This window comes from Thunnus thynnus, chromosome 22 (assembly GCF_963924715.1).
Source record: "Thunnus thynnus chromosome 22, fThuThy2.1, whole genome shotgun sequence".
Taxonomy (NCBI): Eukaryota; Metazoa; Chordata; class Actinopteri; order Scombriformes; family Scombridae; genus Thunnus; species Thunnus thynnus.
Window position 1 is genome coordinate 19,748,297 of NC_089538.1, and position 22,442 is coordinate 19,770,738.

At 42.2% G+C, this 22,442-nt stretch overlaps 1 protein-coding gene across 4 annotated transcripts in view; it reads right to left on the reverse strand.

Moving 5' to 3' along the window:
* Positions 1-1,935: 1,935 nt before the first annotated feature.
* The window catches only part of shroom4 (shroom family member 4), a 117,129-nt gene continuing 96,622 nt past the window's right edge, over positions 1,936-22,442 (reverse strand). For all 4 annotated transcript variants that reach the window (XM_067580675.1, XM_067580678.1, XM_067580676.1 and 1 more), the window contains 9 exons: positions 16,955-19,856; positions 12,435-12,496; positions 10,001-10,870; positions 8,244-8,894; positions 6,577-6,703; positions 6,319-6,420; positions 5,965-6,135; positions 5,460-5,602; positions 1,936-5,031 (listed from right to left, as the gene is read on the reverse strand). In XM_067580675.1, the coding sequence (XP_067436776.1) occupies positions 4,875-5,031; positions 5,460-5,602; positions 5,965-6,135; positions 6,319-6,420; positions 6,577-6,703; positions 8,244-8,894; positions 10,001-10,870; positions 12,435-12,496; positions 16,955-19,856 (5,185 nt within the window). In that variant the 3' untranslated portion in view covers positions 1,936-4,874. The remainder of the gene's footprint in view (positions 5,032-5,459; positions 5,603-5,964; positions 6,136-6,318; positions 6,421-6,576; positions 6,704-8,243; positions 8,895-10,000; positions 10,871-12,434; positions 12,497-16,954; positions 19,857-22,442) is intronic.

Consider the following 22,442-nt stretch of genomic DNA (forward strand, 5'->3'; position numbering starts at 1 on the left):
AATCTATGTAACAACACAAAACATAAAATTAATTTATTGGTTAAACGGGTCATTAACAGACTGTTATGAGTAAAGCTGAATGATGGACATTTACGTTTCACTAATGTAAAGTTTCTCCAAAAAACTCACTATAAACACTCAAATTATAGATAAAATATTAGCAATTTCTACTTTACCTGTAGTTGTATATTTAACTTTTATGTAAACGTTTGATCCTCAAAAGTGACTTCTTAATAAAACAAGTGCAAACAATGCACTGGTGTTAAGTCTCAACCTTTAAAGGGACATTTCACTTTAGTAGAACTTCTCAAAAATCAGTAGTCTTACCTCTGAAGTCGTCTACAAATAAACAAACAGCGACCGCCTCTGTCCCTGTCACCCACTGACGTCATCACCAGTCCTCCCAGCTGACAGGCTCCTCATTCACTTCCAGTCATACATATGAGGACCAAGTCTAAACATAACACACTATGATCCTTGCAAAAAAAATGTCAATGTGACCAGCAATTATGAAATATTATGATCTTATAAATCATAATAAAATGCTTTGTGTGTTATGATTATTGTTATAAAGCACTATAAGTGCTTATATCTATAATTATAGTGCTATAAGCAGATTATAACACATTATAAGTATCTTTATTATAGACATGAGCGTCATAGAAAGTTAACAAATTTTCACTCACCAACTTTTTTATTTTGCGGGCAGGAATGAGCTTCCATACAAATGACAAACAGTGTTTTTTAGTCTACAGGACGGCAAGTTTCTGAACTAATTAAACTGGCTTGACTTTAGTTGTACTTGGCTTTGTGTATTTGTACTTTTAAATGAACCTAATGAAGTTTTTGCTGACACGGCGCACTTTGCTACATCTAAAATTACATCCATTACAGAGAACAGATTAGTGTTGGCGCTCAATAAGCAGCAAAATGAAATATTTGTAGATCAGTTCAAGGTAAAGAGTAGTTCAGCTAATATAAAAAATTTAAAAAGTGCTGTAATTTCCACTTTTTCCAATAAAAAGAGACATTTTTCCTGCTGTAGCACCTCCTCAAACATCCTCAATCAACCGCTTCTGTTTTATTGATTTTCAGTTAATGGTTTGGAGGTTTTTAAATGACTCTCAGGCCTCCTGCACCTCCGTCGCCGCACCGCAGGAACATCAATATGTTTTAATGAGCTCGACTAAAACATTTTGAAGAACTCCCACCCTGCACAACGTCAGCGTTAACGACACCAGCTCCAACTTCACCTCCATCTCCCACGGAGCGTTGCCCAATGAGTCCAGTTTTAAGTCACTTCACTCGTCATCTGTCGGTCGTGTTTACTTTACCGTCCCGCCACATTCAAACAACAGTTTCCTGCCTCCCCCGTCCGCAGAAGGGAATAACTGCAGCAGCATAAAGAGACCGTTCACCCAGGAGAGCATAAATCACAACAGGAGACGTGAAGGTAGTTTAAAATACTATTATTATTATTTATGGTACTTTTTCCTCACATGAGTTTTTTCGCAGTTACAAAAAAAAAAAAAAAAACTCCAACAAAAAAATGCTTTTGTAATGAAATTCACAAAAGAAGGTTTGGTGATAAATCAAAATTACATAAGAAAACATGAACAGAAAGAATAAACTCTCTTTACTGGTCCATCCTCCTCTCTCTCTTGTCAAGTCAGTAAGTTTCCAGTCAGTTGAGAAAATGTCTGTTATAGTACAAGATACACAGAATATATACAAAACAAGTATATGTGGACATCTTAGTTTAAAGTTCAGGGATGTTTGGTATTAAAAATAAAACCATCTGAAGAGAACAAGTGTGAAACGTTTGTCATAGAACAAGTTTATCAAGAGTTAACCAGTGAAACCAGTAAGGTATAAAGTGTGATAAAGTGATATATGTGTTTTTTTTTTTCCAGATAAACTGCTTTTTCACTTAACTTCAGCGACTTTCAACAGCCAAAATATACACATTTCCTCTTCCAAATCTTTTGTTGAGCTGCAGTGTTTTTTAAGCTTGATTTATTCAGACAGGCAGCGCTGAGCTCCTACTCTGTCCTGTCAGAGGTTTAGGATGGCGGTTAAAGCTTGGGAGACTTTGTTGGCGAGATGGAAAAATCACAGGACGTCAAGGCAGAGAAGAGCAGAGAGCAGATAGTAGCTACTTAAAGGTTAATGGAAGGGTGTGATGGTGGATAATTAACCTGAATAACAGAAATCTGCTCTGCTGTTGCACTTCAGTGTCTTACAGTGAGTTTCCTGTGTTTTTTGGGTGATTTAAACTACGAAAAACTAGTTTAATCAAGTTTTAAAGGAACAGTTTGATATTTTGTTGCATTTTTTGCTACAGCCAGCAACTGGTTAGCTTAGCTTAGCTTAGCTTAGCTTAGCATAAAGACTGGAAAAAAGCAGAAACAGCTAGCCTGGCTCTGTCAAAAGGTAACAAAATCTGCATACTAGCACCTCTAAAGCTCACTAATTAGCACTTCATATCTTGTTTGTTTAGTTTACACAAACAATAAACTAGCTAACTGGCTAGCCTGTGTGTCGCTTCTTACACACTTTTGTTGGTTTTGCATGCATTAAAAAAACAGGATATAGCGTGTTAATTATTGAGCTTTAGAGGTGGTGCTAGCTGGATTTTGTCACCTTCTGACTGCGCCATGCTAGCTGTTTCCCCCTGTTTCCAGTATTTGTGCTAAGCTAAGCTAAGCTAAGCTAACCTAGCTGCACAAATGTCCAACTATTTCTTTTTAAACCATCCTTACATTGCGAGGCAGCTGGATTCACAAGATCACAGGCTTCAAGTTCCAAGTAGGTCTATCTGCGGACTTGCCGTATCAACACGACACACCCACTTTACCAAACGACACACCCACTTTACCAAACGACACACCCACTTTACTACATGACAATCCCACTTGGTTAGGGGTTTGGGGGGTGTCGTGTTGTCTACAAGACTGCAGATAGACCTTTTTCTCAAGTTATGCGCTTGTGTCCAAACCACCGGTGGTTCAGACCAATCAGCGTCCTATGAGGATTCTCGCAAATCCAGCTGCCTCGCAAGGTAAGACAGTCATAGGCAATGATGGACAGATGGTTCGTCCAATCATCTAGCGAGTATTTTTTGAAAGTGCCTGCCCTTTTCCAAACAGTTCCCAAGGACGACTTCTCAGATGGTTCTGTGTTACAAGTCTCCAGTAAATGTTATAAAGGGCCTACTGCATGATTGAAAAGTATCAAATGGGACTAGGAGAGGACAGTCAGGGGCAGTCGACATTTTCTAACCACATTTTGAAAACTTCACTTGACACTTGAACAAGCTCACTGACAAAAACTGCAGCTCTGGTTTCGAGACGAACCAAACGCTCCTCCAAAATATACAGTAAACTCTTCCTGATCTTTTCTCTGAGCATCTTTTACAAACCATTCCAGTCATTCTTTTTTTTTTTTTTAAAATCACTATATACACACACATCGTATACATTATAAACACAAGTGTCTTCTGTACATAACGGTCATTTACGTGACAGTATAACGAGTCGGTGGAGTCTCAAACTCACACGCAGTAAAACATGTTACAGCTGCAGACGTTATAGTAACGGGAATACAAAGTGATATGACGATATTATGGTGGATAATAAACTATATGTATTGCTGAAACGCAGGTGTCAGCCAGCAACAAAAAAGAGAAGTAATATGCTCAGCTAACATCCCAGTGGCAGTTAATAACGCTGCAAAACGGCATCTCACGATATCGACTTTAGTGATGTTAATGGAACACAGTTTCATAAAGTGTGAAGCACCGAAAAACAAAACAAAAAAAGTCTCCTTCGATTCTCTGAACCAGGAGATTTAAATACGAAAAAGGAAAAAAAAACGACAAGCAGCGTCTGTGTGACACATTCATGAAGCGATAATGTCTTTGGCAAACGTAGTGTGATACTGTTTAAAATAGAAGAAAAAGGGTAGTGTCATGTTTTACAGTACATGTTTCAGGCACATAATGTGTAAAAGTAGTCCTTACTGTCGCCACAGCGGCTGAAATGTAGTAACACGGCTTGAATTTTTAATATTTTTTTAATTGTTAGCTCTCTGAAAAGTGAATCTTGAAGCTCCCGTTTCAGTCTTTTACTTGTAGTTCCCAAATCTTGGATCTTCTTTCCAAGAGTTTCAGTTGTATCCGAATCCAATCACGTATTCTGTGGGTCCATGCTTCACTTTCTTCTTCTTCTTTATCCTTTTTTTTTTTTACCAGTGCTGTAGTACTCAAGTCCAGGACTCGTGCTTCTTGTTTTGATCTGAGCCATCAGTGCGTGTTTGGAGTCAAAATTTTCCTTCCTAACTTATAACTTTCAGTCTGTTTCAAGCTGTTTGTTTTCGTCCAGGAACTTTCAGATCTACAAATCTCTACAAATCCTTAAAAGAAATAATTTGACATTTTGGGGATGCAGAACATGAAGCTACGACCGGAAGACTGGAAACTCCCGGTGTCTCCGCTGGATTCATGTCAACCTCTGAAGATACTGAAGAACGGCGTCTGGCCAGGAAATTGTCTGGCACGTAACGTCACGTAAAACCACAAATTATCACGGTTACACTTTCGTTTTTATACGTATCTTTAAAAAAAAGATATAAAGAGTTAATCAATGAGTTTTAGAGGTGATCTGTGCTGGTGATTCCTCGTCTTATCTAACTCTCGGTTAGAAAGAGAACAAGCATATTTCCCAAAATGTCAAACTATTCCTTTACACACGCTGCATGTTCACAACCTCTCAACCCGCTTTGTTCCTCGTCTTGAATTTGACTTGGACTGAATACTGTAGGACTACTGCACAACCCTTCTTCTTCTTCTTCTTCATCTCTTTAAAAGTTTTTTCTTAATAGTGTCCGTATCCCATTGACATTCCCATTCCCATCCCCATCCCAAGTCCCAGGCTCTCCCTCAGCCCCCTCAGCTGCTCCTCTCCCAGCCGGATCTTGTCCTCCAGCTGCCTCTGCTCCACCAGCAGGGCGGCCTTCATCTTCACAAAGTGGCTGCGGAGAAGAAAAACAAAAGATAAACAATTTTAACATCTGTTCAAAAAAAAAAAAAAAATGTAGCAGCTTTAGGGTGTGTGAGGCACGGATTAATAAGTCGACTATTTGACTCTTCAATGGTGAAACTTTTGTTTTCAGCTTATCTTTTATATTTAAGGTATTTCATGAATTTAAATGCTGGTTTTATTAGTTCTATTACGAGTATTATGAGTTCACTGCTTCTTTGTTGATGTCTTAGTGGTGAAATGTCTGTATAACTGCTAACTTTTTCTCTCTATATATATATAAACACCAATTTCACATATTAGAGCCAAAAATGAACATAAAACGATGATTTATGGAATTATACATATAAATTTGTCTCGGAGGTGAACTCTGAGACAAATTTCCGCTATGATGGACAATAAAGTTTTACTGTTTTGTACCTGTAGTCTCTGTGGTGTTCGGGGGAGAGGCAGCGGGCCAGCACCCGGCTGACGGCCTGCTCTCTGCGGTCGACGTGGTCCTTCAGGTCCTGGGCCTCTGACAGTTGCCTCATGAGCTGACGCTTCTTCTCCAGCAGGGGGAGCTAGAGGGCAGAGAGAGAGAGAGGTTTATATACATGTGCACTTAAACCTTCCTCATCTCTTCTTTGCAGAGTTTTTAAATGTTTTTTTTCCCTCTTTAAATAATCTTAACCCACCAATTTAAATCCCATGAAGCAAATATATACAACTTTTAACTTTTTTTTACTTCTTAACAATATGATTTTCTTTCAAAACAGAAACAAATGTACCAAAAAGTTACAAATGATTATCTCACTCCTTAAAAACATCACGCTGCTCCACAGAAACTGAGCGTGAAACAAATATTTTCATCCCCCGCATAACGTTTACACGACGTTTAAATACACAACATTCAACTGATTAAACCCTCCTTCTCTCTCCTCACCCTCTCGTGGTGCTCCGCCTCGGGGTCCAGTGTATCCAGCGTGGTCTCCACTCTCAGCAGCCTCCCCGACAGCGACAGCAGCAAACTGACAACCTTGTCCAGATCGCCGATGAACATGCGGAACTTGTCCACCTCGTTGGGCTTACACACCGCCACCACCATGCTCTCCACCTGAGGGCAACACACACACACAGAGAAAAGTTGAAGATGACCGATGTGTTCCTAAATGTAATTACAGTTTGATTTGGAGCATAAGAAGGTGAAACTACAAGTGAATAAATAATCATAATGAATGTGGGTAAAACAAAATGCTGCAAAAGTTAAGATGAGCAGATTGGAAAAGCGTCTCTCCACCTCCTCTCCCAGCTGTGCGTTGGCTCTGATGTCGTCCTGCAGTCCCCTCTGAGCTTCTCTCAGCACTCCCAGCTTCTTACGGAGGCTCTCCATCAGCTGTTTCTGCACGACAGAGGGACAATTGTTTCAACATAACAGGCCACACATACGTCTGTCAGCCTCAAGACATAATATCAGACACTTTTACCGCAGATAAGATGTCTGGATGGTGGAGCGAAAGTTCAAAAATGTTAACAAGACAGCAGCTGCGCGTGCTACCTTGTAGGTCAGCTCGTCGTCGTCCCTCTCTCTGTTATCGGTGAAGTCCTTCATCTGCGACAGGAGCTGTGCCTTGGCTGCTGACGTGCTGTAATAGGACGAACAGCTGGAGCTCGCACCAGACCGCCTGAGGGGGTCGGAGGGGGGAGGGGGGAGGGGGGAGGAGAGGCACCGAGAGGAGAGAGAGAGAGAGAGTTTATTTTATTTACACAGAGATAAAACACAAGAGGCAGAGCGATAAAACAGACACACGGTCATAAAATACAGTGATTTAAAAAGTACATAAATAAGAAAGGCAATCAATTACGTGGGATAAGTGAGACAAAGGAAAAACAAAGAGGCATATGGAAAACATCTCAGCCTCCAAACAAGCAAATACAGCAGAAGCCAGGATGAAACCGAAGAAGCTGACAGAGCAGCTGGCACCAGAGACGACAGATTAAGATGACAGCGAACAGAAAACAAATCAATAAAATGACAAAAGTTATGAGATAATTCAAATCTGTCTGATAGAAAGAGGAAAAGGAAAGAGGAGAAGTGACAAACATCAGTGATGAAGTATGATGGGATTCTTGTGTTGTTTAAAAGAAAAGCTTGACTGTTTTATTCATATTTATGCATTTTATTGTCTTCATACATATATTTCACATACTCTATTGAACATGTGTTGTTATGTTTGTATAATTCGCCTAATTTGTAACCATTGTTTTATGAAGGAGTGACAGGTTTCATGGTAAGATCACACGCTAACACAGATGATGATTTAGAGGACACTTTCTATCACTTCTGCATCGACTGACTCAGTTTTCATCATTTACGGTTCAACTTTAATTTGTAACTTTTCAAATGACTTTCAACTGCTTTTAGAGCTTATATAATTCTATCATCCTATTTTTTCATGCTGTATTTCAGTAATTTTGCTATCTGGTCTGTTTTGTGCACACACAACATCTATCGCACATCTGTCCGTCTTGGAGGAAGGATCCCTCCCTCCTCTGTTGCTTTTCCTGAGGTTTCTTGCATTTTTTCCCTGTTAAAGGGGTTTTTCTTTTTGGGAGGAGTTTTTCCTTCCTATCCGAGTCGAGGGGTCTAATAATAGAGAGTTTTGTATTGCTGTACAGACTACAGATAAAGCCCCCTGAGGCAAATCTGTGACTTGTGATGTCGGGCTGTACAAATAAAGATCAACTGCCTCCGGGGTTTAAACTTTAAACTTTTCAGTGCTTCAACATCAACTGCAGCTCCCATGACATTATTTAAATGCTAAAAAAAAAAAATGTATATCAGAAAAACTTCTCTAGTATTGTGATATTAATTTCAATCATATCCCCCAGCCTTAGTAGAAAAGAAGAAGTGATATGGATACGGCTCTCCACAATTACATATCATCAGAGAAGTCGTCTAAATTAATTTTCCGATACATATTCTTGTGATCATGTAAAGTCTTTGTCTTTATTACCAGTCTGGCACCTGCAGCGGCAAAAACGAACCCTTTGTAAACGCAACGGAGGGAGAAAAAAAGAAAGTACGGTGTTCTGGAAAGGTTGTGGGAAAGAGGGAATGAGCTTAGTGACAAGAACAGTTAGGTCTTGTACAAATCAATTGATGTGTGTAATTAATGCGCGGCGCACACACACACACACATCGTCACATTCCTCTCGTCTTACCTATCCAAGCTGTCGGTGTTGTGCTCCGTGGTTTGGTAGGCTCCTCTCCAGTTCTCCGTGCCCGACTCTCCCTCGTTGCTCTGGGGGAAGAGCTCCTCCAGGCTGCTCTCCCCGACCTCCAGCTCCTCCTCCAGCGACCCGCTCTCCGCCCTCGTCCTACTCGACGGCGACGCCTCTGAATCCGCCAAGGTGTCGATGTCCGTCTCCAGGACCGTGACTGGCAGCGCGAAGCAGGGGAGCTCGCTGGTGATCGGCTCGTTTTCTACCAGGAGTCTCTCCTCTTCCTGGAAGTCATCGATGTCCGTTTCCATGGGGACGTCCAGCTCTGCCTCCAGGCTGTGCACGGGGCTCGGGCTGAGGGTCGTCTCCGATTCGGCTCCTGGTTCGGGGATCCTCTGCGGTTCGACACTCTGGAAGCCTCTGTTCATACAGACCTGCTGCTGCTGCTGCTGCTGCTGCTGCTGCTCGTAGTCCCAGACCCCACCGACGCCTCCATTCTCTAAAACAGGTGGACGCGCCGTGTCGCTATGAACTCTGGGAGACGGAGCTCGCTCCCACTCGGCTCCGGGTCTCACGCTGGGCTGCTGTTTGTGAGGTCTCGCTGCTGTTCTGTCCTGGTCTGGGCTGCGGCTGGTGTCCATCTCATATAAACTACAGAGACACAGATAATCAGAAAAGTTGAGAAAATAATAAAATAATAATAATAACAGCGCAAAAATGACCAGTGAAAACAAACATACTGTTGGAATTACTGGTTACTGGTTGGTTGGTTGTTCGGCGGCATTCAAACACTTGAAATTAGTACATTTTTCACTACAAAAACACATCGATTTTCCTTACTTGTCTTGGCTTACTTCTGAAGTTTAACCCACCAGTTCTGGACTACACTGTGAGCTGATTGGCTGCTTAAACTTCTGGCTAGACTACAGCGGTGTTGTTTAATTATATGAGATTCAAACATTGTATTTGTTATATAGGCAAATTTATGTCAGTGAGAGATCCATAATGTTGACAGTTTGATAAATCTGGTTAATGTCCAGCCTCTGTAGGTTTAATGAGTCCCGGTGGAGTTTTATTGTAAGCAAACAAATGTTTACATTCACTGGTTCTCACGATTACTCACTGAGTGTGTCCCCGAGGGCTAAAAAATGAGTCAAATCCGTTTCCTTCCTCATAAAACATTTGCGAAGCCGAGTTTTCTTAAAGTATTTACATCCATGTGACTCATGTGCATGAGAAACAAAACGGGGAGCCACTAAAAAAAACCTCCTGCTCCATAGCGCTAATAGAGTACAAAAAAAATACATAGGGTACCTTTAAGTTGTCACCTCGCTGCAGTGATGTAGAAGTGTACTCCGGGGTGTGGTCAGTACACTGTGACATCACTGCTGGGTGTGGTTACCGGAGATGGTCAGTAAAACAAAGCTTTTCAGCTCGGTTACTATTGATTTTCTGCAGTATTAAAGCTAAATATCGTCACAAAAATTCACTAAGTTCAAAAACTATCTGTGTATTATTACAGTTTACTGTAATAAAATGTATTATTATTATTATTATTTTAACTGACCACAAATGGTTTTTGAGGTCATATGAATCCTGTGTTTGCACAGATGAGATATATTTTATTCACTGTGAATTTGAAAATTGAACTTTCAGGTCTCTAGCGTGGTTATGAAAGCTGGATTAAACCAATACAACCACTTTAGAAGGATGTAGTTATGATGGAGTAACTATATAAACATCATAGCCCGGCTCACCTGTTCACACTGTTCGGTGCTGCAGGTGGAGGTCGAGCAGATAAAACATCCGCCCTCTCCTGCTGTCCGCCATGCGTGTTCCTCAAGTTCCCATCCCTCTCTCTGTGGGGCGGAGCCACCGGCCTGAAGGCCCGTCTGGAGAACATAGGACTGGGCGGAGCGATTGAAAAGGGGCGTTCCTGATATTGAGCCTGATTCTGATTGGACGTAGCGTGGGGAAAGGGCTGTTCGTGTAACGGTGGTTGATTCTGATTGGATGGGGCTTGAGAATATGTGCGTTCTTGGGTTTGGTTGCAGCTGCAGTGCGAGCAGCTCTCCGTGACATCCTGCCTCTGCGGGGGAAGACTGTAGGACCTCTGCCTGGACGTTTCAGGTGGAGGGACGTAAGGAAGGTTTCCCTCTGCGGGGTCGAGGGAGGGAGGGATGGAGTGATGGTGCGGAGGAACAGCAGAGGAAGGAGAGGGGGGGAACATGGTGTGATGAGACGCACGCCTGCGGTGAAACTGCTCCCACTTCGGGGGCGGTGGTCTCGGGGGAGGTGGAGTCTTCTTCCTGTTTAGCCTAGCAGCGCTTGCCGCATCTCCTCCCCTGACACCGGCCGCTCCTTCCTCCACCTCGCTCAGGGTCTGGCTGGTCGCCGAGAAAATAGACGGCGACCAGCGGTGGCTGCTGTCAAAGCGGAGGTCGTTTTCGGACATGGCTCGTCCCCGGAGTGAGAGAGGGGCTGGCGGGGGAGCGTATGCGTATCCGTTGCGGTCATCGCTGCTCCCGTCGAGCTGTCTGGGGGCCCAACGACCCTGTTGGGGGTGCTGATAATGCTGATTGATGCCGTCTGGAGGTCTGGACTCCCGTCTCCAGCTTGGGTAGTCCCTGTGATGTGGAGAAAACAGAAGACGACTGATATTAATTGATATTTCTTTGTCAATAAACCAATACAGGATCAAAGAGGATGTAAGAGAAGGCATGAAAACACCTAAAAACTTTGTTCCGCTACTTTCATTACACTATTTTGGGAAATTTGTGAAGTGTGGAGCCTAAAGTGCATTCGATACAGAGCTGGAGCCAGAACATGGTTAGCTTAGCTTAGGATAAAGCCCGGATGCTCTAAAACAACAATTTGTGGTTTAAGGGGAGCTTGTGTTGAAACTGGTTCTTGACAAACAGCATACGAGCAGCTTTCTGGAGCCTTGTCATTACAGTGAGGTTGCCAGGTTTGGTACCAAAATGACTGGCAACCCACAGTATAACCAAGTATGGCCCAAATTAATGTTTGTACACTTCTGTTTGTCTATGGATTAAAAAGATAAAGTTTGTTGTTAAATAACACACTTTAGAGGTATTGGTGGGCGTATTCTTCAACTTTGTAGCATTTCCTCTTGCTTCTCGTCTTTATGCTACGCCAAGCTAACCACATCCTGAGTCCAACTCTACACTTGACCCACTTAACACAACATGAGAATGACATCAACCTTTTCATTTCACTATCAGTAAGAAAGAGAACAGTAACATTTCCTAAAATGTTGGAACTATTCATTTAAACATTGATTGTTCCTTATCCAGTTATTAAAGATAAAGTTGAGAAAAAAACATCTTGAAGTAATATTTATTAAGAGTTTTAGCTCTAAAAACTCAGCTAATCTCCTTTATCAGGACTGTGTGGGTGTAGTTTGATTAGATTTGATTGATAGTGGCAGCTCCTCCAAAGGTTTTTAACCCGACAACTGACTTTTTAAACTCACTTAAATCCAGTGAGAGGAGCACAAGAGGAAGGAAGACGGATATAGAGGACTGTCATGTAAAATAAACAAAACTGTTTCGACTTTGGCAGAAAACAGAGAGTTCATGTTGGACCGCGTCGCTCATTGTGAGAAGCTGATTGAGAAAACAGGATTTCAGGAAGGTAAAAGAGGTAAATTTTTTGGAGAGAAATTTTTCTTGAGAAATACACAAAAAACCCCAAAAAACAGACAGAGAAAGTGGTTAAATTACAGTAAACGTTTCCTTTTTGCATTCCAGACTTAATGAACTGTTTCTGTCTCAGGTCAAATATGAGTAGAGGCCCTTTTTACAAGCCATGCGTGTCCTACATGCCCCCCTTAACGTACAGGAATCACCGTCCCAACCACATATCATTATGGTCACATTTTAAGCATGGATGATTGCGCCGCACACTTAGAGCTCATTATAGTCAAATCACAGCCAGGCATGACTGAGTGGGATTTCCGTCTCTTGGCGCACAATGGGCCGACCCCACCTAAAGTCTCCCGAGACTCACTTATTTAAGGTGAATCAGACCGAAGTTGAGCAAGTGTGTGTCTGCGTTGCCATGTCAGAAAGGCAGAATCATAAATATAGAAGATAATTAAGCAAAAAAAAGAGAAGAGAAATACTGCTTGTTCACATGTTTGTATGGTTGCTAAAGGAAGTGGCTCACCTCTCAGTCAGGCTGTACTTCCTGTTGAGCTTGGTCGTTTCCTGTTGCCGGGCGGGATACGTCTGTGGAAGACATTTAAAGCCGGTTAATAACACCGAAGGAATGACGGAAGGCTTCAATCTAGCGCTACAGTAAGTGTTGGTCAGCGGACATCCATGCTGAAAGGAAGTGGGTGTGTTAACTCCACCCGGTCATATACCTCAGTAGTCATAATGATGAAGGGGTGGAGGTGATTTCTGCTTGAATTTGACTATTTTTGGTCATAAAACTGTCTCTCTAACAGTTAAAATCTCTTTTAAAAACATAATTTTACTTTATTACATTATAAATTGTCTTCTTTAAAACTGTTTTATATGCCGTGTGTCTCTCTTTAAGGCTGCAACAAACTATTTTATCATTTTTGTTTTATTTTCTCAATTAGTTTCTGTATTAATTGTTTTGTCTATAACATATCAGAAACTTTTTAGCCCCAAATATTCAACTAACTATCATAGCGGACAAAGGAATTTGGCAAATATCAGTAACTTTTTGGCATTTTTGCTTTAAATAAATCTGTCAAAACTGGTGCAAGCAAATTTTCTGTTGACTCATCAATGAATTGTTTCAGCTCTGTCTCTGTCTGTGCTTTATTCATTATTTCATTGTCTAATTTGATTCTATTAATCAGTTACAAGCTATATGTTGTCTTTTGTGAGGTTCTTTGTAACTTAACTCAAAGTCCACTTGATAGCTTTTTTTTTTCCAGAGCTTTCTCACAGTCTTCACCGGTTGTAAATGAGTTAAGATTATTATGTCACACAACTATTTCCAAGATCAGAAAAATGAACTTTCACTCAAGTTTATATACAACAAACTCAGAGTTTGTTTTTGAAAAGAAATCAAAACAAGTCTGACAGAATCCCCCTTTCAGAGGCGTATATGTGTAAAGGTTGTGATAACGCCGTTTGTCGGCTCATTATGGCTTCAAGTACAGGATACGTCTGTAAAATGCATTCAACCTGAGCTATTACCCCAACGGTGGAATGCTGAATGAACTCATTGCACTCCTATTACTGGTCAGAGAGATACAGCAGCCACTAGATACACACGGGGAGGTGGGGATAAGCTATACAAACACACCGGTGGGGTACGCACACACGGATTCCTGTGAGGAAATATTTTCTGACCGTCTGCGATGCAAATCTGAACATTCAGTTGGTATTTTTGTTGGACTGGTGGTGGTGAATTTAACATATTTGGCCGTCACTTGCTGTCAACAGCGCATAAAACAGCAACTGATAACTTTGTGATAATAAGCTCTATCACAAGAGCACCTGGATGGCTCTTCTCCATTTGAATCTCTTGGGCTTTAAAGGGGCATTAAGTGATTTCTGACTTCTTTTGGCTTATGTTAACTGATGTTTTGGCAGGCAGCAGTGACTTTTTGGAGTCTTGTCTTTACTGTGAGGTAAACCAGTGGACCCTCCAGTGTTAATTAGTGAGCTTTGGCAGGTTTGTTACCTCTGGATAGAGCCAAGCTAGCTGTTTCCAATCTTAATGCTAAGCTAAATGATCCGACTGCTGGCTGTAGCTTCATATTAAGTATACAAACATGAAAAGTGGCAGAGCTACAACGATTAGATTAGAAAATTAATCTGCAACTATTGTGATATTTGGATAATCGTTTTAGTCATGCCAAAAATTTGTTGGTTTCAGCTTCCCAGATGAGGTGATTGTATGTTTTTCTTTGTCAAACATGATCGTAAACTGAATATATTTGGATTTTGGGCTGTTAAACATGACATTTGAAGACATCGATTTGGGCTCTATGAAATGATAACAGGCATTTCTCATTATTTTATTTTTTTTTTCATTTTATAGACAAATAGATCAATCAAGAAAATAATCACCAATGAAAATCAAGTTAGTTGCAGCCCTAGAAAGTGGCTCAATAAGCATATTTCCCAAAATGTCAAGTTGTTTCTTGAAGAATACATCCAAAAGAAACACCTAGTAAATATACTGTATCATCATGCAAAATACTGGAGTTTTTTCTGTTTTTTGTCATTTGGTTCTTGCCTGAAAACAAGGCCTATTAGCATTTACAGCTGACATATTGCTATACTGGTTGTTTTTTCATTGCACAACCCTCCATTTGACCTCAACATTAAACAGATAACAGAGCAATGAAAGCCTGAAATTTCAGCATCTGGACAATTAAGTTATCAGTGTGAAGCAACAATCCTCTCAACCCTCCACAGAGAGTCTTACCCTATTTCAATGTTTATTCATTAAGTTATACGAACATTGTATTTTTGCTTATGGTGGGAATAAGTTTAAGCTAAATTCAAAGATTCTTGTCCAGTTTCAACAAAAAAACCTACTAAAATCTTAAAATAAATATCCAAACTGGCAAAACACACTGTATTTCATGTATGAATTGATTTAATAACAATGAGTGATTATTGTGAATGTGTTTCATTTTCTGCTTTCAATGTTTTCTACACTGACCTTAACAAAATTACTGAAGTTCGGCCAAAAGATGAACCGTATCAAAGTGTAGATATAATATTAACATAACAGGATAGGATGTTAATGTTTCCTTTGAGGCTGATTTTAAAAATACTTTGGTTTAATTTTGCCAAAAACAATTCTCATGTGATCACAGACAATAATAATACCAGACAGTGACATTTTTACATTTCCTTTGTACGTTTAACACACACACACAGGAACACAAAAGCACAAACCGTAACAAAGTTTCCTTTTAAAACGGGAAACGTGATGCTTACATGTGAGCATGAAGAGATAGTGGACATATGTATGTGCATATTAACATGCATGTGTAGTGTTTTCCCCTTGCAAGTGTGTGTGTGCGTGTGTGTGTGTGTATGCCTCTGGAAAATATCTTATCACAGCCTTGTAGTCCATCCAGCACATCTGTTACCATTAAAGATATTGGAAGTTTTCAGCGGCAGATATAAAACAAGAATTTGATGCATGGGGTTATCGCTGTGGCATCAAACCAGCAACCTTTCATTTGAAAAGGATCCCAAACTACAGGGTTCAAGGCTCCCCCGAGGCCTAAGCACAGCGAAACCACACGAAAACAACAAAACTGTGTCAGCTTGATCCAAATATCTGCTGCACTGAAGATACATTTAGTCCAAAGTAAATGTCAGTTTGGCTTTGTTCAGTGTTAAATGATAAGGTTACTAATAGGCTGAAGTTCACAGGAGTTTCAAAAGTTCAGAAGAAGGGCTGCACCCCCTGCCAAGAGACTTGAATCAATTTGTGGTAGAGATGTAACCCAACGCTGCTATTATCGCTGACACAAGCGTCCACCATTGTTGCACAATCTCCCTCGGTTCCATGAACTATTTCAGTGATCCGCCGAATTTTCAATGAGAATTTCAGACTTTGACCACATGCAGGATGCAAGGTTCAACTTCAAACCAACCGTTCAACCACGAAGCACTTGGACCGAGTGGCCACTTAGCGCCAACATCCAAGTCTGGCCACTCGATCCCTTTTCTGGTGCTGGTTTTAAAGAACCAAGATAGTTTTTCGGTCTCCAGTGTTCACTTAAGTTCGGTCCAAAAACCGCAGTCTGATTTCAGTGAGCTGAAAAGTTTTTCTTTCGCTCTTAAAGACTTGGTTTCAGTGTTGGGACACTTGGGCTATTACTTAGCTTAGGAAGCCCACTCTGGGGAATCGGTATTGAGGTCAGCAGTGTTGTAAACATACTTGTTAATGGATGCAATAAGAACCACAACTGTGTTTATTTCTTAACGGGATTGATGCTTTGAAAAAATTTTGGCTGAATATAGAAATTCATTCATCAATAAAGGGCAAGTTATCAGTTCTGACAATTGGTAGCAAAAGTTACTTGTAAGATTAGAAATTTAAAGAAGGGGGAGTCCTGGTGGCTTTGAGGTTTAGGTGCTGACATGAACCGCAACGTTCTGGAAATATTGGAAAGTAAAGTTTCAGAAAGTTTTAAAAGCTGTTCAACCATCTGACGAGCACTTCCCAACCTCTATACACTGCTCCAATTATCAGCAGGATTGGCCATTTCTCTTAGAAACACAACGTTGTTCCATCCGAATAAATATGCTATAAACAAAAGCGGATTTAATAGAAATAAAGATGTTTTGATTTAGTCCATGTATCACATAGTGTGATGATAAGTATCTGGCGTGCTTCTCCTGCTCAGCCCTACATCTCCAAGAACATACTGTGCATCAAACTCAAATGGCACTGACCCATACCTCAACTTGCTCCAGATCACTAACACTCACTCTTTCAGCCCACATTTCACTCTTTGTCTCTTTTTGTCTATAAACCTGACAAAGTAAAAGTTTATAACGCAGATCCAAGAACAACAGACTCCTACTGAAAGCTAACCTGGCAACCTCCTGGCTCCTTCGTGAACTTTATAAACGCAACATGTCTTTCATCAATCATGAAACCATAACGTGTGTGTTTAAAGTGCGTGTCCATGGATGTGTTTTGATGCATTTGAGTGCAGAGGCTCTTACTTCTGTAGGCGTGTAGCTCCTCGCTGTGTAGCCCTGGTGCAAAGGTTGCTGTTTCTCCAGAGGCTGCGAAGGGGTGTTGACTGGGTAAAAAGCAGATCGTGGGACTTGATTCTGGCCGTGGGAGAACGCCTGAGGCTTGGGATGGAAGTTGTGGAAGTTGTCCTTGTGTATGAAGTCTTGATGTGATGCGAGCTGGGCATTTTCCTCCATTTCCTTCTCTCTTTCTCTCTCGAGCTCTTTCTCTCTTTCTTTTTTGAGACGTTCCTTCTCCTTTGCCCTCTCCATCTCTTTTTCTCTTTCCAGCTCAAGCTCCCTCTCTCTTTCCCTTTCCCACTGTCTCGCCCTCTCTTCTCGTTCCCTCTCCCGCTGAATCTCCCTCAGCCTTGCCCTTTCCAGTTCTATTTCTCTCTCCTGTCTTTCCTTCTCCTGCTGCCTCTCCCTTTCCCTCAACCTTTCTTCCCTCTCTCGTTCCCTTGCCCTCTCCTCCATTTCTCTCGCTTGTTCCCTCTCCTTCTCTTTCTGCCTCTCTCTGCTGGTACTAACAGACTGCCTCCTGGCTTCCATAGTGTTTGGAAGCAGAGTATTTTCCTGCTGAAGTCCTCCCTGGTAGGAGTATCTCCTTTGGCTTGGGTACTGACCACGCTCCCCTCCTTGGTGCTCCAGATTGTGGGGCGGCTTCTTCTGCCTGCGACTTGACAGATTTGAGACATCTGGCCCAGACATACCCTCAAAAAACTTCATTCTATCTGCAAACGGAAGGATATCTGACTCCTCTATCCGAGAACAGGACGAGGAGCGACCGTAGGAGGAGGTGGTGGACGAGGAGGTGAAGGCACAAACTCCATGCCTTGACCTTGTGACACCTAACACCTTCTCACCCGAGACTCCACACCGTCTGTCTGGTTCGGGCTCTGGTTGGAGTTTATGCTCAGGAGTCCAACGCCAGCGACGGGCTTTGCCAGCGGGAGCTGGTTCCTCCACAACTCGGATGCCAACACCAAAATTGGGCACGCCTGGGTCCAGAATCTGAACAGACCTGGATATGTTGTTTTGACTGTAGCTTGTGGACTGGAGTTGAGTCTGTGAGACATCATGGTTTTGTTCATTTGATGTGTTAGATTTTTCAACTGGTGCTGTGGTCCGGGCATCTGGGGGACTAACAGGTGAGGCAAATGCAACTTTGTTAATTCTTTCCTGGGCTTGCAGGTCTGGTTCTTCCCCATCCTCATGGAGGTCTGGACCCTCCTCCTCCTGGACAGTCTCACCACTACAAAGCAAACCTCCTGGGCCCCGGCTCCTCTGAAGCTGGGCCTTCTTCCTCTGAATCTCATTGCGGAGGTTAGTAGCAAAACGCTCACTGCGACGACGGTTTCGTCTATGGTTCCTGGCCGCGTCTGACTTCTTCATCACTACCACTCCTTCTACATTCTCCTCTTTTTTCCCTCCTCTCATCCCTCTGTCCACTGCTCTCTGCTCCTCCAGTAATGTGTCCATACTTGCAGCAGCACTAAGAGGCTCAAAATCTCTCTCCAGTATCTGGTCAGGGCCCAACCTTCCCTGGGTTGATGATCCAGTGGGGTCCCCTGGTACACTCACAGAGCGGCCCCAGGGGTGGTGATGCTGAATCGGGGAGAGGGAATTGCCATTCACACCCATCCCATCCACCCTGTCACTTGAATCTTCTTCACCGCCATCCCCTTCCAAGAATACAGATCCTGGGGTTGAGCATCGGCTGCCTCCCCACTTGCTTGATGGGGCCAGGTGATTGTGAGAAGCTTCTTGGTTCTCCGTTGTGGGCTGTAGTGCCGAATGGGACCACTGGCTGCTACAAGGAGACAAAGAGGGATCTGCGGGGTACGACGGATTGTAAGGCTCCAATGACGAGCTGTCACTGTTAAACTGCAATAACTGAAGTTGTGTAGCGAGGAGCTTGTCGGGGGCACTGTGCCGGTGAAGTCCCGTAGAGGAGTGCGTGGTGTCGGAGTGCATAATATGAGAGTGCTCTTGAACCTCCATTGGGGATTCTGCAGGTAAGGAACCAGGACCAGGTGAGGAGTTGGCCCTCACTGTGTCAGAGAGGTGATCTGAGTTTGTCTCTGAATTGTAGTCTCTTTTACCACTAGTATCACATCTGATTGGTCCAAGTTCTTTAGTCTGAGTTTGGATATAGTAGGATTCTATGGTATTTGCTTTGAAATTCACAGTTTTGTCACCTTCTTCTGGTACAGTGAAGCCATTATGAACTCCTGATTCAACATTTAGAGAGGTCTTGTTTTCATCATAGTAGACACTGGAGATTTCAATTGGAGCAGAGGCGCAACGTTTGTTGGCAGCATTAGGGCGACTCCGGGTTGCCTTGAAACTGTCCTTCCTGGTTGGAGGTTGAGGAGGGTTCATCTTTCTTCCTGTTCCCCTTTCTCCATTTCTTAAGATATCAAAGTCTCCTCCCCTCCTCTCCGCCTCATAACAGCAGGAGGACGGCCTCTCTTTTAACTCGACAGGCCTCGGTCTCGGCCTAGTCAGCGACCTGGACTTCAGTACGATCAGGTGTGCCTCATCCTGGGCCTCGCCAGATGAACTCCCTAGGGTTGAGGCATCACCGCCGGGGTAGCCTCGACAAGCTGGCCCAAGGCTTTGGAGGAGGTTATCCATGGAGCAGGCTTCACCAGGCCTCAGCGGCACCGTGGCGTAGTCGGATGTGTTTGAGCTGGCAGAGAAGGAGCTGTAGGCGGAATCTCTCTTGTTGTTGAAGAGGACTGGGTCGACAGGTGAATTGTGGGAGTCGGAGTATGGCTGTGTGGTGGGCGTGGGTGTGTCCAAGCTCTCCATGGAGCCCAGGGAACTGCTTCGGTCGGTGGACGAGTAAGGTCTGGACAGCTGACCCCACTGCATGGACAAGTCACTGCAGAGAGACGGAGATAGAGAAGATCAAGGTAAGTGTTTGAGATTTTATACTGTTCTTCAGAAAATATAAGCAAAATAAAGATGTCACCTTGGTCTCCAGGAACCTGCAATAGGCATTTGTCATTGTTTTCGGACATTTTATATTCTATAATCATATGAATGATAAATGATTTAATAGTGCATGCAAGTATTTAAATAAAGTCATGACTATGCTTACAATACAGTAGCAAAGAATGGAAATATGCTAATTCATATAAGTAAACTTCAATGTCTCCCAAGGGAAGTTCAAGTGGTTCCTTTCTAAACATTATGATGTTACTCCATCATTGACGAAAACGCATTTGGAGACTACATCCATCTTTAATTTTCAAGTGGCAAGTCGTAATTTTCCCCCGAGACATATACAGTATATTCTTCTGGAATACAACTTTTGAACTCTACAGCTGGGCAATCTGTTTTCTATCAATGCTGAGCTGAAGATCCACGGCAGCCCCATGTGTTTTTAAAGACCCTCGGAGGAAGCCTCTTTAGGCGGAGAGGGATTTCCTCCTCATCAACTCCCACTGCCTGGAGTCAAAGTCTCTAAGCCATCCCCTGATTCTTCTCATCCTTTCTCCTACCCCTTTCGTTCCTTTCTTCCTCTTTGCGGATTCCTCCCGACCCATCTCCTTTACATCAAATGTAAATTCGTTCCAAGATGATAACCACATTTTGAAAGACATCTGAAACCTGCTCGTTCAAGTTTGACCTCACAAAATGTCAACAAATTTGCTTTGTAGGTCAGTTATGATTTGAATTGATTACATGACTGTTACAGAACAGCTCTCTCATGTTTTCACTCGTTAATAAGCAATACTACCCAAAAAATACAGTAATTCTCAATCAAGTTCATCACAAATTTGGCTTTACAATCTGTTTAACATACCGCACCCTCTGTCCTTAGCCTCTTGATTCAGATAAGGGAAAATTCCACAAAAATAAACTTTAACAGGAAAAAAAGGGAGAAGCATCAGGAAGAGCAAGAGGGGAGGGATCCCTCTTCCAGAACGGATGATAAATGTCATAAATACATCAAATGTTGCGGCTGCTCACCAGGCTGAAGTGCACACCATGCAACCACAATGTTCTGGGTTTAAATCTGACCTGTGAACTCTGTTGAACATCATCCTTCTCTTTCTGCCCATTTCTACTTTCAGCTGTTTAATAACAGGCCAAAAATGCTTCAGAACTCATCATCAACAAATCAAAAACTAATTTACCTGTAATCCAAAATTCTTGAAAATGATAGGGAGTACATTTTGGCATATAGTACTGAAGGAATGAAGAAAGGAATATGTTTCACACACATTGGCTTTTGATATTAGCTCCAGGGGGCAGGGGCACCCCAATGTTTTTGTGCTTGGTTCAAATCCAACCCGTAAAGGCCCCAACAAAAATCTGCACACATTTTCATTTTATTGTGGTTTTTCTTTTTCCTATAAAAAGCGAGTGAGTGGTCACTCACCCTTTTGTATTTCTTTGCTGTCTTATTCTAACAATAGGGAAAGTTGCCAGGGAGACAGAGGAGTGGAGACATAAGAGAGAAATTTCGAAAGGGCTTTGATCTCAAACCAGTGAGGGAAATCAACCAGCAGACTATCCCCGGGCTGTTTCTGTGGTATTTATGGTTCATAATCCATGCAAAGATCTGAAAACTTACGGGTTTTTCCCCCTTGCAAAGTTTTATACCACTACTTACTCTTATCAAAATATGATTATGTGCTCATGTACTCAAATGTTTTGGTGGTCTGCAGAATTTGTCATTTCATGCTCTTTCCATTTGGCAGTATATAATTAGAATCCATGAAATTCCTTAAAGGATCATACCAGAGGTTTTGCATGTTTTAGCCCCATTTATAACAAATAACGTGTGCTTTATATCGCATCTGTTTTGCAAGAAACGAAACGTTTTAGACAATAATGGATTTGTTTGGAAGCCGGCCATCGGTTTCCTTTCATTTCTGTACAAAATGAGAATCAATTAGCTGATTTGCTTGAGTTGTGTAATACAGCACAAAGAACATGAAGTTGCATTTATTTTGTCAGTGTTGCATTTTTGGAAAGAGGTAATGCAAGTTAAGGACTTTTCAAATCTATCTGAACTGCATTACCACCCAACAGTAATGTAACACTGACAGAAATTAATCAAGAAAGGGTGTTTATTGTCAAGGTCAGATTACAACATGGGTGAGCGGGCAACTGCCCAAGGACCCCAGACCTCCAGGGGCCAGAAAAGTCTCAGGTTCTCTGTATGTCAGACTACATCTACATTAAACTGGCTAAATTCTAAAACACAGTTTTGTGCAAAAGCGACGTGTCCACACCAGGTGTTTCAGCTCATTTCTGCAAATACTTCCATCCATATTAAAATGCCAAAATGTTCAGATGAGCAAGACAGCGACAGAAAACCAGCGAAGAAGAAACTGCGTGCTATTTCTGTTTCTACTGCAGCTTCCTGACATTTTGAACACGTTGTTTATTGCGAGCAGATTACAATAATTCCAGCGAGGGAAAGGTTTAGCTTTAAACGAGCTATCAAAGTAGA